This window comes from Palaemon carinicauda, unplaced genomic scaffold (assembly GCF_036898095.1).
Source record: "Palaemon carinicauda isolate YSFRI2023 unplaced genomic scaffold, ASM3689809v2 scaffold400, whole genome shotgun sequence".
In the NCBI taxonomy this organism is placed as follows: Eukaryota; Metazoa; Arthropoda; class Malacostraca; order Decapoda; family Palaemonidae; genus Palaemon; species Palaemon carinicauda.
The window spans coordinates 76,851-95,818 of NW_027171652.1; the positions used below are offsets into that span (position 1 = coordinate 76,851).

Below are 18,968 nucleotides of genomic sequence, written 5' to 3' on the forward strand. Positions count from 1 at the left end.
CTATAAGCACCTCTTGGGTTGCACAGGACAGGGAGTGCAGTGTGGCCACCCACCTGAAGAGGAGGGATAAGGAAAGAAGAGGATGAGTTGATGGAGAGGTATGGGATCCCAGACACTTCTTTTTCATAACCCCCTTCTCTCTCCCTCCCTCCCTACCCCCTTTTCTTATTGACTTGTGTGTATGATTCTTTCCCTCAGTGTGTCTCCTCTCTCTCTCTCTCTCTCTCTTTCTCTCACCCAGGTCTCTGTTCCAACCAGTTTTACCCAGATATTCAGTTCTGTAACTTTGGTCTAGAATACATCATTTAATATTGCCATGTTAGGTGGTAAAATTGGCTTGCTGGAATATGATGTTTTAGAGTGACCCTTAAATAGTTCAAGTCAGTAAGTTTCAAGTGTCCATCTAAAAGGGCTTAGTCATGTTATTCATAAAAAAATGTGGGTGAAATAAGTATTGCATTCAAGAATTATAAACTTTCCCAGAGTGAGGTTACTTTGATCCAATTATTTTTGGTACAGAAGTTTTCTAATGAATAAATATCAGGAATTAACCTGTGATATTATTTCTGTAGATTATTCAAATGCAAATCTAGAAATGGTGGTCAACAGAAAACACAAGTACATGATTTGATGTATATTTACATGAGAAAATAACAGACTTTACATGGATAAGGAATTATTTAAAATCCTTCATGTTTCCCAAAGGAACAGGAAAGCACTGTCTCTAAGACTTAGCAAGATTGTTTTCTTTTATAAAAAGAGAAAATGAAAACCCTACCAAGGCCCACCCCAGGTCCCACCTAGTAACAAATGATTAAAGCAGTTTTCATTCTTTAAAAAAAAGGTGTTACTAGGTCCTTGAATGTTTTCATTTTCTCTTTTTTTTTCTTTTTTTTTTTTGCAATTTATTTTCATACACAGATTCACATAGCATAATTATAAACTGCTTATTTTACTGCTTACATTCTAACCTTCAATATCACTGGTTGAACAATTTTATAATAAACTCAAACAAAACTTTAAATTACATTTTAAACATTTATTCTAAATTTGCTGCTTGTCTTAAAATAACAAACTTAAACAAAACTTTAAATTACATTTTAAAAAATTTAAATTTGCTACTTTGTTTCAAAATTTCTTTGGTTGCTAAAAAGGCCACATTATATTCAGAAGAGATAAGATACAAAATTTTTTATCTAAAATATCATCCTTGGTCAAATGCAAGTAAAAGTCACTTTAATAAAATGGTATCAAAAGACCTTAAAGCATTTCTCGCATTAGCAGTAATTGCGGATATATTTCTATCCAATTTCCATTAAAAATTGCCCGAAATCCGTAAACACCAAAATGTACAGACAGAGACACAGAGTATTTCATGGGTCACACGCATCCATCTCTTGAGCCATGAGAATTTTCCAAAGAGAACCATAGCCAATATTTGACCGAATCCTATGCGAACCTCTTACACTCGACTTGTAACAAATCCTGAATAGAAGAACCATGGTATCGCCAAGTGCTTATCAGAGCTATGTGAGGAAAACGTCATCAGCTGAATACAGTATGAGACACTTGTGTAGGCTTGCCATTATTAATCGGCATTTCAACTCCCTTTCAGTTTTTTAATATGGAATGCTGATGCCCAGGGTATACTTGTCACCTCTGTTCAACAAATAACCAAATGACATTTCAAAACCAACTTAAGAAACACACTTCCAAGTATTATGAAGTAAATGAAATCATGACAAATCAATTAAATTGGTTTTGGTTCAGCATGTAAATGCAATAATTTTGTAACTTTATCTATGTTACAAGGAAGAAAAATACAGTACAGCACTGCAAGATACAGGAATGCACAGTAATTACATAAGGGTCCAGACACCTACTGTAACTTCTCAAATCTTTGATCACAAAATTGAAGATCTGCTTCCAATAATTCACTACATAAGTAGTTTCATTGGAAAGTACCAAACTGTATATTAATGCCCTTCAGTTACATCTACTGAAGTTTGGCCAATCTATATTTCAAGGTAACATCCAAAATAAAGAAGTGAACTATACAAAAAACCTGACTACGAAACACGGTCATCGAGTTACCAAAATCCAGAAAATGCCGATACATGAATATCTATTAAAAGTAAAGAATCACTTCTTGCATATGTTCTGCAAAAAAAGGGCTATTCATCAAACCTGTCCGAGATGTGAACTTGCTGTTAGATTAGATATAATCTTTACATTATTACATTGAAGGAAAGTTGATGAAATCACATGCAAGAGAGTACAATATCCACCACTGAAAAATTTCTTTGGCATTTCAATGCGATAAAATCTGAAACTGTATCATAAAGAAAAGAGAACCCAGCTGGAATAAAGGTGGCAAAAACATACTGCATATATGCAGTGTAACATGTAAAAGATGCCATCCTCCAAAATAAGTTAATGTAAGTCATCGTGAACATAGATCAGATCTTTAGGGAAATTCCCAAACCAAGGAAAGAATTCTTTAACTGCGAAAAACATAGATCAGATCTTTAGGGAAATTCCCAAAGCATGGAAAGAATTCTTTAACTGCGAAAGCAATCATGAAATTGACTGGCACACGCCTAGTTCAAAGGATTATGCAACATTTCCCAGATCTAAAACCTATAGGCTTTCTATGTAAGTAAAGATCATGATGGTATGACAACCTTGGAGGACTTTTTCAAGTACATAAGGCATAACCTGGAGCAACCTCATCTTAGAAATCAAAACTCAGAAGCTTTTAAGAGAGACCTTAGAAGACTTGAGAAGCCAGTACAAGAAACTATCAAAGTAAGGTCACAAGTAGTCCATGTACTTGAGTACCAAGAATACTTAAAATTTCATTTCCAAAAATGATTTTAGATTCTGCATATATGAAATACCAATGAGGTTTTACGAGTCAATCCCACAAGGATACGAGGCTAAGGATGCACGAGGACAATACCTGCACTAGGAAATCAAGAAATGCTACTTTTCCAGTGCTGTAGTTCCCTCCTAATAGATTAGGAAGATGCAATAAGAGGAAATACAAAGAGAAGCAATTCCATACTCAAACACCACTGCAAATTACAATCCTTCACATTGCCAACAGTAAACCAAACTACAAAATAAACCAACCTCTCATCACTATACCTGGCAAATGTGGTGTACATGGATAAGTACTACAAACGGAAAAATTGATTCTATACGACTCAAGTTACCTCAAAGCGTGAAATGACCTTCAACTTTCCACTAATAGGACTCCACCAACATAAAAGAATAAAAGTCCTGTCTATCGGCTTCTCTCTATGCACTTTTATAATCAAACAGTTCAACTACAGAGCATTTGGCATCCTTAATGTTGCAGATGCAAAGCAAAGGATCAAATGACCATAAAAAAATTTCTATAGGATGTGGATCCCTTCATCAATACTGGAGATTTGAGTACAGAACTATGACAGATGTCAACCAACAATATCTGGTTTCTCATTTCCACTATTAATGTAGTTTCATTTATGGAATGAGAATAGAGGCTGATTCATTAGATTAACTTTGATATAAAAATATCTACAAATACATTTCTACCTTCAATATTTCCTTTCCAAGTATCCGTGTGTATGACCAATTCAAAATGGAAAACCAGACTCAAAACTTATTTCCAAAGAAACAAGGGAAAAAATGAATATGGCAATTAACTTATTGTCAGAATTCATCAAAAAAGGCTATCTGTCCCTAGAATTATTCAAGAAAAGTAACTAGAGAGGCAATTCCTTCACAGAACACTGAGACGAACAGCATTCAAAGATAATGCACTCAATAATACAATTCAAACGGAATTCCATTTCCTTTTGCTCTTTCTACACCTGGCTATCTGATAACCAGACTTTTCTTGCCACAATTTTCATCTCTCAATAAAGATCCTCCGATGCCTTAGATGATCGCGGAGGTAGCAGCAGTAGGGGATTCAGCGTTATGAAGCTTCATCTGTGGTGGATAACGGGGGAGGGTGGGCTGTGGCACCCTAATAGTACCAGCTGAACTCAGTTGAGTCCCTTGTTAGGCTGGGAGGAACGTAGAGAGTAGATGTCCCCTTTTTTGTTTTTGTTTCATTTGTTGATGTCGGCTACCCCCCAAAATTGGGAGAAGTGCCTTGGTATATGTATGTAATAAAGAACAAATGATCCACTAGTCAAAAGAAAGTAGGAAGTTGTCTTGGTAGTCAGGTGGTAAAACTACTAAAACATTATTTAATCAGAAAACCTTTTTAATCAGCTTCAATTAAACAACAGAAGGCAGAATAAAATAGTCACTAAATAAGACTTGAAAGACTGATTCCATTTCAAGTTAGCATCAATGGAGGCAGAAAACCACCACTGATATACTATTCATGCGGTTTTAACCTTCCTTTAAACAACATGACATTGGTTTATACTTGCAGCCATCCTGATTGGAAATGGCAATTAAAGTCACCATGGACATAGATGAGAAGTTCTTTAGGGAAATTCCCAAAGAGAAAAGATCTCTTTAACCAAGAAAGCTCTTGTGAGATTGACAGGTACAAATCTAGTTCAAAGACCTATATAACATTTCCTAAACCTAAAACCTATAGGCTTAATATGAAAGAGAAAAATATGATGGTATGACAAATCTAGAGGATTTATTTGAGTACATAAGCCATAGGTGAAGCATCCTCATCTCAAAAATTAATGCTTAAAAGCTTTAAAGACTTTCAAAAATAATTGGCATAGATAATGGGTATTCCACAACCTTGAGTACCGTACCAAGCAGTAAGGTAACAGGTAGACCATGAACTTGAGTGCGGTAGCAAGCATGGAGTACCCAGCAGTAAGGTCACGGGTAGACCCTGAACTTGAGTACTGTACCAAGCACGGCGTACCAAGCAGTAAAGTTACGGGTAGACCATGAACTCGAGTACTGTACCAAGCATGGAGTACCAAGCAGTAAGGCCACGGGTAGACCATGAACTTGAGAACTGTACCAAGCATGGAGTACCAAGCAGTAAGGTCACGGGTAGACCATGAACTTGAGAACTGTACCAAGCATGGAGTACCAAGCAGTAAGGTCACGGGTAGACCATGAACTTGAGTACTGTACCAAGCATGGCGTACCAAGCAGTAAGGTCACGGGTAGACCATGAACTTGAGTACTGTACCAAGCATGGAGTACCAAGCAGTAAGGTCACGGGTAGACCGTGAACTTGAGTACTGTACCAAGCATGGAGTACCAAGCAGTAAGGTAACGGGTAGACCATGAACTTGAGTACTGTACCAAGCAGTAAGGTCACGGGTAGACCATGAACTTGAGTACTGTACCAAGCATAGAGTACCAAGCAGTAAGGTAATGGGTAGACCATGAACTTGAGTACTGTACCAAGCATGGAGTACCAAGCAGTAAAGCCACGGGTAGACCATGAACTTGAGCACTGTACCAAGCATGGAGTACCAAGCAGTAAGGTCACGGGTAGACCATGAACTTGAGTACGGTACCAAGCATGGAGTACCAAGCAGTAAAGCCACCGGTAGACCATGAACTTGAGTACTGTACCAAGCATGGAGTACCAAGCAGTAAGGTCACGGGTAGACCATGAACTCGAGTACTGTACCAAGCATGGAGTACCAAGCAGTAAGGTCACGGGTAGACCATGAACTTGAGTACTGTACCAAGTATGCTTGAAATTCCATCTTAAAAAAATTAATTTGTATTAGACTGCATATATACAGTGTAACATAAAGAGGTGCCATCATAAACAATATAAATAAATCATGTATGGACTTTTTGCCTTCCTGTTTACTGTATAGCCAACAGTAGATTGCACACAAAAAAATTGGCTTTTGAGAATATCTTTTATGATTTCCAGTCATTAGTCTATCGACAAGGAATGTTTTAATTCTTTCATTCTACCATGATACAGTACTGTCTGGTCATAAGGTGCTGACTTTCATATCAATTTGTTGGACAATAACTTGGTATATTAAATACATCATTCCTGATCTGGATATTCCATGGGAACTTTGTTGAATTACTTCTTTATGCATATTACATGAGATTCTTCTTTATTAAGATTTTCCCAGTCTGTACCATCTTGTATGTAGAACTAGGTGATAAATTTTGCACATTTAGACATGTTTTTAGTATTCAAATAAGCCATATATTATCCTCCTCCTAATATCTGGATTCTCTCTATACCTCAGGATCAGAGACCCAAGGGGGAATCGATTCAAAGATAATAGCTTCTGGTTGGCCCGGGAATCGGACCCGGGTCCGAGAAACTGAGGTGACGGTGAAATACCATCTAGCCGTTAATTCTAACAGCTTTGCCTTCTCCATCAAAAGGCTCAAGACTACACAGTATTCTAGAAATTTTATTACACCTGTGACCAGATTGTAGAATGACCTTCCAAATCGAGCAGTTGAATCAGTGGAACTTCTGAAGTTTGAACTTTTAACAAATGGTTTTCTGTTGGACTCTGTTGGACAGGTTGACTTAAGTCTTAACATTATTACTGAACCATGCTGGAGCCTTTAGGCTTGTAGCATCCTGCTTTTCCAACTAGGATTGTAGCTTGGTAGTAATAACAATATGTCAGGAAAAACACTGAAAAGAATTCCACATCGTCCTGGGTCTTGAAATAATAAAAGTCACAGGAACATGAGAAAGATTATCCAGGAAGATTTCAAAGAGTCTATTGGCACCCTGAACAAAAAAAGTTAAGGATATTGTCCCTTAACTTGTGAAAATTTCAAAAATTGAACCCTCCTAAGAATCAGAGAAGTAGTAATGCTATAACTGTACTTTAAAGTGAAGTACCATATAGCATTTGAAGTTTTACCCGTTTTCATCAACTGGGTATGAGAATACTCCTTTCTTTTTTCAAAATTAGGACATTCTACTCTGCAGATTACTATCCGTCCATATGGAAAAGGAGATAATTATCTTCTTTGGTACAAAATTAACTACTTTGTATGCATATAAAAAAGCACACTACTACCGAGCATATTTCTTGAGAAGACCGACTGGACGTGAACTGTAAACAAGAAAGCTCCAAGTCTATGTGAGAAGAAACAAACACATGCTCATCTTTGGTTCAAAATGAACTGCTTCGTAAGCATATAAAAAAAAAGCACGCTTACCACCGAACATATTCTTTGAGACAACAGTCTGAACATGAAACGGTACGAAAAAGGGATTTTGAGGAAGGAAAAATCTATTTCTGGGCGAAGGACCTGTGTCGCCCAGTGAAATGCTCCTTAAAGCACTATTTCAAAGGTATAAATACTGCTAAATATACCAGAGAAAAAAGTTGCATGGAATGCTAGGAATATATCCAGCTCGCTCACCCCTAAAGGGTGTCGGTATTAAAACTGGGGCGAGTGATACCACTACCAGAGGTCCCTTTCCAATTAGACTTCTCCCTCCTCAAAATCCCCCGTTACTACGAGGTGTCGTTCAAAAGCTTTAATGTATAATATATGTGAGCTTATGGAATGTAGAAGATAAAACAAGAGACCTTCACTTATTTTCTCTAATTCTGCTTTTTCTATCCTGAACCATCAAATTTTCAGGATTCAATTTAATAAAGACTTCAAGAAGTCTCTGTTATAAATATTGCAGTTGCCATCTTCATCAACTTTTGCTTATCCCTTTCTTAGAAGATTTTAAAAACAATGTTTTTTCAAGTCCATTAGATCATGACTTGAATCTGATAAGCAGATGACAAATTGAAACCAGTCACAATTTGATCTTCCAGAAAGGAGAGATGACCCTTAAATGGGTCGCACATAATGTTTGCTCTTTCTTTTCCCACAGCCCTGGGTACATTAGGCTCTTTGAGGCGTCAATTTGAACCCTCGGTTTTGAACGGTCGTCTGCTCTCTTAATTCTATCTGGTTGCATTTGTGTAACTTCAACTCTGCATTGTTCCAGCACTCACTTATTTCAAAGGACCAAGCCTATAGAATCCTATGAACCAACTAAGTGTTCTGTACTACTACAATGGAACACTATAATAACAATCTCACATCGATAAAAACAATGGAAGAATGGGGAAGAGCTTAATAAAAGTTATAGACATCCCCATGTAATGAAATGGATTGTACTGGTGTGATAAGATTTAGGCAACAGGCCAGGAACTTTTTACTCTGTCCATTATCTCTCTCCACATTTGCTTAAAACATTAGAAAAGTAAAGGAACTTTCCCAATACACTAAATTTGTCTCAAAACTTGAGCCAAATGTGTTCTGCATACAAGATATGTATGTTTATTTATCATTTCCATAAGTAGCATCAGTAGTTTAACTATAATCTTTTGTCTTTATTTGTCTCAAGACATAAGGGGTGGAAAGATACAGGACTTTGAGCCAGCTTCTATCTCCCAAAAACATGGTAACAATACCAAGAGTTCTTCAAATATAACAAATAAACCGGGCATAAGAATGCATAGCAACTAGATGAGACTGAAGGACAAACATCCAGAGCTTTGAATGTTCCTGGAACAAAAACAGGAAACAAAGGACACAAGCCTTTTCTGGGATACATGGAACAAATACAGTGATCCCTATGATTCCTCCAAAGGTCCATAATATTCAACCGACAATGTTTCCTAGATTCCCAGACATCTGAAAACCCACCAGTTCAGCGACATAGCTAAGGCAAGAACGAGACGACAACATGACACCCCTATTCAGAATTTCCTACAGGGCCGCTAAAGGTCTAAACGGCAATACTAACTATGGCCCGCAGTATCCGACGCCCTGTGGACCAAGAGATCTCAACGCACCCGCAATATCGGCGAGTCTGTCTGTACAATTGGTGAAAACAGTTGACGAGTATTCCTAATGACAATTTAACAGTTTTCAATTCAATTATTGCAGCTAAAGAATATTATACAGTCTTTTAAAATCATTATACAAAAGTGGGTTTTACATTTCATGTGACTCATTTAAATGATCATTTACAATTCATTTTACATCTCAGTTCAACTGAAAATAAGTGACATTTATATCAACCAAAGAAATTGAAAAACTTTCAATACTATTTAATTACAAAGAAATGCCATTATCCTTTTTTACTTTAACCACTAAGACTTAAAAAGATTGTCAACCAGATAACATTGGTTAGATTGTAAGTTGTAATTACAATCTTGCAACCCATTTATATGAGACAGTACATTTGTGTTCCTTAATGAGAACAAGAAGTATTTAAAATAAACCTTGAAAGTGTTAAGCACTACATGTAAAGTCATATTTTCTCTTGCAATACACATCAAATCATGTACATAATCATTTCTAAATTTGCTTAAAGAACAGAAATAGCACACAGGATAAAAATTACATATACATTCATTAGAAAAATTTCAGTACTAAAATAATTGGATCAAAATAGCTGCACACAATGAAATAAGCAAATGATTTTAACAAATGCAATACTCACTTCAGTAAACAAATTTTTATAAAGAACATTATAGGTCCTTTTACTAAAGAACAAACTTACTGGCAAGAACATTTAAGAACATTTAAGAATCACTCTTCCATTAAGTCAATTTAACTAACAAGGCAAATAAAGACGTATTTCAGACCAAAAATTAAAGAACTGAACATTTGGAGAAAACAGGTTGGAAAAAGACCTGGGTGAGAAAAAGAGTGAGAGAGAGAGGAGAGACATTGAAGGAAAGAATCATACACATAAGTCAATAAGAAAAGGGGGTAGGGAGGGAGAGAGAGAGAAGGGGGTTATGAAAAAGAAGTGTCTGGGATCCCATTCCTCTCCATCAACTCATCCTCTTCTTTCCCTTTTCCTCCTCTTCAGGTGGGTGGCCACACTGCACTCCCTGCCCCATGCAACCCAAGAGGTGCCAGAAGGCAAATAGTTTTATCTTTCGGAAAGCTGTTGGGAAAAAAACGGTCAGTTAAGATTCCAAAATCAATTACAGCTATCACAACAAAATTAAAATCCTAAATTTCTAAAAGTAATTTGTATTTTTCCTAGCTATACAAACCCAAGTCCTTTACATAGGGAGTGTGTTTTCAGCTCAAAGCTGGACGGCTGCTGAATCGCTGAACAAGCAGTTAAGCAAACTTTGGGAGCAAAGGCGAGAGCCCACCCCCTTACCTGTCATGGTCTCTTCAATTATAACCTTTTGGCTCAAGACTGAGAGGAGTGGTTAACGGGTTAAGTATAATCTAAAGAACGCGGGTTTGTATTGCTAGGAAAAATACAAATTACTTTAAAAATTTGTGATTTGTTCCTACTCAAATACAAAACATCGTCTTTTAGGTAGGGAGACTCACTGTTCAACATTTGTACTTGGAAGTGGTACGTTCTTTTTCTTCCCTGGAAATGTTCAACATTTGTACTTGGAAGTGGTACGTTCTTTTTCTTCCCTGGAAATGTTCAACATTTGTACTTGGAAGTGGTACGTTCTTTTTCTTCCCTGGAAATGTTCAACATTTGTACTTGGAAGTGGTACGTTCTTTTTCTTCCCTGGAAATGTTCAACATTTGTACTTGGAAGTGGTACATTCTTTTTCTTCCCCGGAAATGTTCAACATTTGTACTTGGAAGTGGTACGTTCTTTTTCTTCCCCGGAAATGTTCAACATTTGTACTTGGAAGTGGTACGTTCTTTTTCTTCCCCGGAAATGTTCAACATTTGTACTTGGAAGTGGTACCTTCTTTTTCTTCCCCGGAAATGTTTGACATTTGTACTTGGAAGTGGTACGTTCTTTTTCTTCCCTGGAAATGTTCAACATTTGTACTTGGAAGTGGTACCTTCTTTTTCTTCCCTGGAGATGTTCGAGAACATTAGTACTTGGTCAAAGGCGGGATCCCTTTCCCGCCAAAGGGGTTTGCAGTCAGGAATAATATACCTGGCTTATGATGACAAAGTGCTGGTATATATTCTACCATCCTCATCCTTGTCTATGGAGGATGGATGAGAAGTTCCATAGGTTTTAAAGATGGAGCTCAGAAGTGTAGTTCACATCATCAAGCCAGATCAAGCTCACACTTTGACCACTTTGTCCCTAAGATAGAAGCAGAAAGAATGGAGGCGGGGTCAGTCATTCTTCCTCCTTTACAGAGTTAAATTTATATGTTACCAGAGAGGATATGCTTACTGTCTCCTAAGGGATCTGGGCTAGCAACCATCACAAGACCAAGTGCAAATGTGTCAAAAGCTTGAGTACTCCTCTGGAATAAAGGCCATGAAAATGCTCTGGTACATAAACTACCTCCTTTCCTGCTGCTTCCTCCGGTGCCTTAGATGACCGCGAAGGTAGCAGCAGTAGGGGATTCAGCATTATGAAGCTTCATCTGTGGTGGATAATGGGGGAGGGTGGGCTGTGGCACCCTAGCAGTACCAGCTGAACTCGGTTGAGTCCCTTGTCAGGCTGGGAGAAACGTAGAGAGTAGAGGTCCCCTTTTTGTTTTGATTCATTTGTTGATGTCGGCTACCCCCCAAAATTGGGGGAAGTGCCTTGGTATATGTATGTATGTACATAAACTACAACAACCCAACCTTCACACTAAGCTAACTGCAAGACTCCTCTTGAAGACAAGGGTGGAGCCTAGTCCCGGACTTTGCAGGTTCCGGTCCTACCTGGAACCTAGACTCCCTCAGCAATTCAAGCTTTCGCATTACGGATCGACTTCCGAAGTCCAAAAGAGATCTTGTTTTACACAGCTCTTTCTTGGTTCAGCCCGTGCCAAGGAAGAGTCGCCGTCACCCAGGTTATGAGCAGTCAGGCCTTCTTCAGACAGCACTGCAGAGCCCTCAGGGTCCACAAAAGCCTCTTCTCTCCGTGCCACTCCACACTTCATACAGAGATGGCATAGAGACGGGGTTGTATCCTGGCAAGGTCCAAGTTTGGCCATGATCCAGGCACTATTAAATTAATAGTTTGTAAAGAAATAATACCAGTTTGTATGAAAATGAAATGAACTTGTACATTTTCATACTGATCATTTCCTAGCACTATTAAATTAATAGTTTGTAAAATAATTCCAGTTTGTATGAAAATGAAATCAAGTTATACATTTTCATACTGATTCATTTTATAATTTCAACTTTCACTATAGTTTAGCAATCAGCCATCTTATCTCATGACTCCTTTCTTGTTTTTCGGGTTAGAAAAACGCCAACCTTGCAGTAGACCAGGCAAGATGTACCAAAACTACATGACCTGAAATAACCCAGATTTCATTTGTGATGAAATCTGTGAAGTAACTTGCCTGAGTTGGCAATATACCTTACGCAGAAGATACTGTATATCATTTTATTGTAATCGTGTAAAGCCACAAGTCACATTGAAAACTGAGGAACAAGAATTCGGTCAGTCCAGCTCTGAGAAAGCTGCTGAGCGACATTTCTCGTGTCGTCAATCCGGAGTAAGACCATCCTGGTATGCTCTGCTGTGGTCAAAATTAAATTTCTTGACAGGTGTTGATTATAAATGTTAGATATGACATTTCAATCTGGTTTAGTGGTCAGTATGATGTTAGCCTTACTGAGGTACTTAATTTGAAACAATACAGACCATTTCATGATGAGCACATTATTATCATTAGTCATAGAATGACTGCAAATTTTGTATAAACTATTTACAACGTTGCGTTGGCTTATTGCAAGCGTCCCTGCCTCGTGATCTGCCGGACTGGGATTCGAGACCCTCTCAAGCCCGATAGTTTCTTGTAATGTCTGCAACCTCACCATTCTTGTGAGCTAAAGATGGGAGGTTTGAGGAAGTCTATAGGCCTACCGGCTGTGTCATCAGCAGCCATTGCTTGGCCCTCCCTGGTCCTAGCTTGGGTGGAGAGGGGGCTTGGGTGCTGATTATATGTATATATGACCAGTCTCTACGGCATTGTAACTGTTCCTTGCCGCTGCCATTCATGAGCGACCTTTAAACCTGTTTATTTTTTTCATATTTGCAGAGTTGGTGATACTTAACCCTTTTACCCCCAATCTATTTGGAACTTTCCAACCCTTAACCGCCCAGGCGTTTTTTTTTTCAAGCACATTTTGCAATATATTTCATTTTCAAATTGCTCTAACAGCCTTAATTTTTGTCATAGAAAGGTCAGGTTGGTCTCATTCTTTTGGAAAATGCCTGAAGTTTGTCATAAAGTTATCAAAAATATGCAAAAAAATGTATAAAACAGTTTTTTGCAAGGACGTACCAGTACGTCCTTTGGGGGTTAATAGGGTTAAAGAGGCTCCAATAAGGCTTTAACTTATGGAAAGTGCTTTATCCTGACTGTGATGGGTATTCTGGAAATCATGTTCATGAAATCATTCTTGTATTGTAAAAAATATTTCTTCCTCAATGAACAAAGATTGTCATATTTGTATAGATGCATTTTTCGCCCATGCATAATATACTAAGAATATGGTTTTGGTGATAAAAACATACCACTATAAGTAGTAAAGTTCATAGCTTTTTCTTACTGTTAATTTTCCATTTTAGGCATTGCCTTTTAATTTCTTTTTTCCCATTATAGCACATTAGTTTTTTCCTTTTAAAAAATAAATATTTCTCTTTATATCTTAAGATCTATTCTTTTCCGACGATTGCATTACCGATTCCTAACCATTTAGATAGTAGAGCAAATTTAAATTACTGAAATCTACCTAAAGATCTCAATTGCTTGTTAGGTCCACTTGCCCAGATCTAAATCTAGGGGGCTGGTGCCTAGTGCTCATACTATATAGTACTGACTTTTCTGGGGACAATTCCCTTAAGTATAGTGCAGTGAGAGTTGGGTCGGCATCTAGAACAGTCAGTCTATGTGCTACACCCGGCCGCAACCCGCTAACCATCGCAGCACTACACTAAGTAGCTCCTACGCACCTCTTAATATTGGGAGACTAAGGCAGAGAGACCATGTCACCAACATAACCTCATTGCTGATTATAAGGCAGCAGAAACAGTCTTGAGAGTCTTAACCCTATTACCCCCAAAGGACGTACTGGTACGTTTCACAAAAGTTATCCCTTTACCCCCATGGACGTACCGGTACGTCCTTGTAAAAAAATGCTATAAAAATTTTTTTTTTCATATTTTTGATAATTTTTTGAGAAAATTCAGGCGTTTTCCAAGAGAATGAGACCAACCTGACCTCTCTATGACAAATATTAAGGCTGTTAGAGCAATTTTAAAAAAAATATACTGCAAAATGTGCTGGGAAAAAGATAACCCCCTGGGGGTTAAGGGTTGGAAATTTCCAAATAGCCTGGGGGTAAAAGGGTTAACTTAGCCCAAGACCTTCTCAAAGGCTCGGAAGCGGTAGAGAAAAACTATTCCCTTCCATCAAAAGACAATGTTCAAGTCTGGGTGGTAGCCTTGATGGCCGCTACTGAGAGGAGCTTCTCCCAGCCAAGAAGAAGTGGAACTCCGCAATCTTTGTCTACAGATGAACTGACTTGAGAAGAATCCCGTATTTGATATCCATAGAGAATTTCATACTTTACCATGCGAGTGAAGGCCAAGGGGGTTCCTCCATATCTCAACAAGGGAAAACAGGAAACCATTTGGGATGAGGCCATCTGGGAGCCACCTAAATCATCCTGAGTCCCGGTGTAATCTCATAAGTTAAACTAGTTGACAAACCAGGTTTCATTGGAGACAGGGTGTAACCATCCAAGTGATCCCATGGGTGTTGGAAGGTGACTTCGAACATAGATCATGGAGTTGGAAAGGGGTGAAAACCTGGGGTTCTTCTTGTCTAGCTGTATGGTAAACAAGTCATTTCCTGGAGAACCCTCCAACCAGGACATACTTCCTTACGCATAGTAGAAACCATCTGACCCTACAAACTTCCCTTGGTTACTGTGTCTGCCAGCCCATTCCTCTTGCCCAGAATGTGATTGGCTGACAACTCACCAGCATGAAATGCCTCCCCGGGAAGTATCTGCTTTGTCAGGTTATGGAACTACACGTAAGCCAATAAGGTGGTGTTATCGTATCTACCAACCGGATTCCTCCTCAACGCTCTTGGAAGACTTGCAGCACTATAGGATTGCTAAACCCAAGCCATTAGAGTAGATGCTTCTGCTGATTCCACTGCTGAGACAACTCGGTTGTTCAGGCATGCCCGCCTTCCTTCTTTTAATGCACCTGAGCATAGTTGCATGTAAGGAGTCACAGATTTAAGTGAGATTCCTTGTTAGTAAAAAGGTAAGATCAACCCAAATCTCCCATCCCAACAGCACAAGAAGGGATGGCAATCCTTAGATGCTAACCAGCGATACTTCCAACAATGCTCGATGAGATCTTTAGCAAAGGAGCTCTTAGAAGGATGAGCTTCTCCAGTTAAGAAAGGCGGCTGAGAAGATTCTGTCAGAGCTGGGGTAGTTCTGTATGACAGAATATACGCACTACCTCCTTAGGCTCGCTGATGTGATTACCTAATTAGTTGAATCCGATGCTACCCACATGCCCGAGTGTATCGACCTTGGCTTGGGTAAGCAATTCAACTTTGCCTTGATTATCACAATCCCCAGATCATGATGAAAGTGGAAGGTCGAACTCAATCTTGTCGCCACGGCCACACAGAGGCAAGGATCACCCACTCGAGACATGCATCTACAGTCGTACATATCGCTTGTAGTGGCCCCAGTCTGAATGAACACCTCAGGAGCAGTAACCCGTTTAGCACCCAGAGGACTGAACTGGTACATGAAACTGTATTATCATTATTATTAGTTAACTAGAGTGCGGGAGCAGTCACTCTCCCCCCAGCTCCACCTCTTTGATGAATGCAAGAGTTGATGGGAGAAGTACAAGAGGAAGGCCAAGGTATGGGTGGATGGATGGAGTGAAGGGTTTTAGGAAAATTCGCCGTAAACAAGTTTGCCGTAGGAAAACTCGCCTCAGGAATTCTCGCCTCGAGAAATTTCGCCTAATAGGAAAAATCCCCGCAAGACAATTTTGACGTAAAACAAGAAAACAGAAAAAATGCAATAATTTAAAAAGAGTGCAGATTCCACGCAATACTACGCAAATAGTCTCTTTTCTGTGCAGAATTGTAGCCAATTACTTGTCGATGGAGTCTTGTGTTGACATCACTATATACCTTTTTCATTCCTTCAGCGTTGCCTCGGTCTAAGCCACACTTTTTCTTTCTTGCTAAAATCTCTTCCTTTTTTTAGATACGAAATAAGCTTCTATAGATCTGGATGCATATTTTTCATTGAGCTTTGCAGTGCATTCTGGTAGCCTTCTATGCTGTTGTTCGCTCTGCTTCGATTATGCTCGAACTCGTTCAAAAACATTCCATAATGCAATAGGAAAAGTAGGCTCCACTCTTCGTCTTCGCTCTCCTCCTCTATAGTGCGTTTCGAAATAAGATACTAATTCTTGGGGTAAATCGTCATCATCTGATAGCTCGATAAATCCATCAATAATATCTTGCACAGGAAGGAAAGCTAAGGCGGTGAAACATTTGATTTTGTTGTTGAATTCTGCGTCTGTTTGATAACGGGACTTTAAACCGAGATCCACAATGTGCCTATAAATATTCTTAGCCATATGAAATAAACAACCTGTTACTTTTATTGTTGGAAATACAGCAGAAAAGGCGTTAACACTTGCTTTTTCAAAATCGACCATCAAGGTTTCGGATTGAAATGATGGGCGTAAGTCCTTCAAGGCACTGAAAAATCTGCTGTAAGTTACTTGAGATTTGTCAGGTAGCAAGACAAAAATACGTGGTATACTAATATTCTTTATAACAATATGTAATGTGAACAATTGGTAATATATCTCTGGGCTGCATTTAAACGTGCCGTCACACGCCCAGTCCTTGTTTTTCTCAAGGTCGTCTAGTCCAGCTTTTGTGCCAAAACCTAAAATTGTCTGGATAATCTTCCCCACTATCGTATAACAACAACTGATCACCATTTTCAAGAAATTTATATTCTTCTGGTAAGAGAGCGTGCTAGAAATAGGAATGAATGGCGAGCGATTGTGACGCAGTTTCGGTAGGCCCTGCTGCTGCCTCCGATGCCTTAGATGACCGCGGAGGTAGCAGCAGTAGGGGATTCAGCATTATGAAGCTTCATCTGTGGTGAATAATGTGGGAGGGTGGGCTGTGACACCCTAGCAGTACCAGATGAACTCGGTTGAGTCCCTTGTTAGGCTGGGAGGAACGTAAAGAGTAGAGGTCCCCTTTTTGTTTTTGTTTCTTTGTTGATGTAGGCTACCCCCCAAAATTGGGGGAAGTGCCTTGGTATATGTATGTATGTATAATATACCCACTTCTTCCGGTTGGGATCGGAGGAGCTTGATTTTCCTTTTGCCTCCAGCCTCTAATACTGCGCGACAAATGTGCATGAGTGGGCAGCAACACCAATGCATTTGAATCTAAACTAGATGCAACCTCTGCAATTACGGACCGTGCAGAGGCTTGTGAATTGGTGGCTATTGATTTCATTTTTGTTTTTGCTTCGTAAACTTTAGGCTTAGATGGATGAGAAGGACGGCAATGCTCGCCCACTGTTTTGCCTATAGATACACTATCATCTTCCAACTCTCTGACATACATCTGCTTCCACTCCACCATTTGCTGCAACAATAGACCCCAAGTACTTAAACTGATCCATCTCTTCAAGTAACTCTCCATTCAATTGCACTCTTGCTTTACACACGATAGAATCGCATTTCCAATATGTTTTCTCACCATATTTTCGATCTAATCGGTAAATATAGTTAACCCTTTTACCCCCAAGCTCTTTGGAAATTTCCAACCCTTAACCCCCAGGGGGTTATTTTTTTCCCAGCACATTTTGCAATATATTATTTTTGAATTGCTCTAACAGCCTTAATTTTTGTCATAGAGAGGTCAGGTTGGTCTCCTTCTCTTGGAAAATGCCTGAAGTTTCTCAAAAAATTATCAAAAATATGCAAAAAAAATTTTAAATATGTTATTTTCCTTAGTAAAATAAATTTTTGAATATACTTACCCGATGATCATATAGCTGTCAGCTCTGCTGCCCGACAGAAAAAACCTACGGGCGGAATACGCCAGCGATCGCTATACAGGTGGGGGTGTACATCAACAGCGCCATCTGTCAAGTAGGTACTCAAGTACTCGATGTCAACAAGAACCAATTTTCTCCTCTGTCCACTGGGTCTCTATTGGGGAGGAAGGGTGGGTCCTTTAATTTATGATCATCGGGTAAGTATATTCAAAAATTTATTTTACTAAGGAAAATAACATTTTTCAATATTAAACTTACCCGATGATCATATGGCTGATTCACACCCAGGGGGGTGGGTAGAGACCAGCATTACATGTTGACATTATGAGCTAAGTATTCCGTATTTCATTTTAGCAGTTATTCAAAATAACAAGCATAAAATAAATAAGTACCTGGTAAGGAAGACGACTTGAACAATTACTCTGCCTTTTTAAGTACGTCTTCCTTACTGAGCCTCGCGATCCTCATAGGATGCTGAGCGACTCCTAGGAGCTGAAATATGAAGGGTTGCAACCCATACTAAAGGTCCTCATCAAAACCTCTAATCTAGGCGCTTCTCAAGAAATGATTTTGACCACCCGCCAAATCAAGTAGGATGCGAAAGGCTTCTTAGCCTTCCGGACAACCCAAAAATATTTCAAGAGAAAGATTAAAAAGGTTCTGGAATTAGGGAATTGTAGTGGTGGAGCCCCCACCACTACTGCACTCGTTGCTACGAATGGTCCCAGAGTGTAGCAGTTCTCGTAAAGAGACTGGACATTCTTAAGATAAAAGACGCGAACACTGATTTGCTATTCCAATAGGTTGCGTCGAATATACTTTGCAGAGATCTATTTTGTTTAAAGGCCACGGAAGTTGCGACAGCTCTAACTTCGTGTGTCCTTACCTTCAGCCAAGCTTGGTCTTCCTCATTCAGAAGGGAATGAGCTTCTCGTATTAACAGTCTGATAAAATAGGATAAAGAATTCTCTGAC

The 18,968-nt window shown here is 39.0% G+C and overlaps 1 protein-coding gene and 1 long non-coding RNA gene across 2 annotated transcripts; both read right to left on the reverse strand.

Annotated features, from left to right (window-relative positions):
* Positions 1-395: 395 nt before the first annotated feature.
* LOC137636834 (uncharacterized) lies at positions 396-14,002 on the reverse strand. The gene is made up of 2 exons (XR_011043244.1): positions 11,522-14,002; positions 396-11,245 (listed from the first exon to the last, which is right to left on the reverse strand). It is a non-coding gene; the product is annotated as an uncharacterized lncRNA (long non-coding RNA).
* Positions 14,003-16,261: 2,259 nt separating this feature from the next.
* On the reverse strand, positions 16,262-16,915 carry LOC137636835 (uncharacterized). The gene has a single exon (XM_068369185.1). The coding sequence runs from the start codon at positions 16,913-16,915 to the stop codon at positions 16,262-16,264; it is 654 nt and encodes a 217-aa protein (XP_068225286.1).
* Between the last annotated feature and the right edge of the window lie 2,053 nt (positions 16,916-18,968).

Bases quoted from the DNA above. Each gene is read 5' to 3' on its own strand.
- LOC137636835 (XM_068369185.1), bottom strand. From the start codon at position 16,915: ATGGTGATCAGTTGTTGTTATACGATAGTGGGGAAGATTATCCAGACA.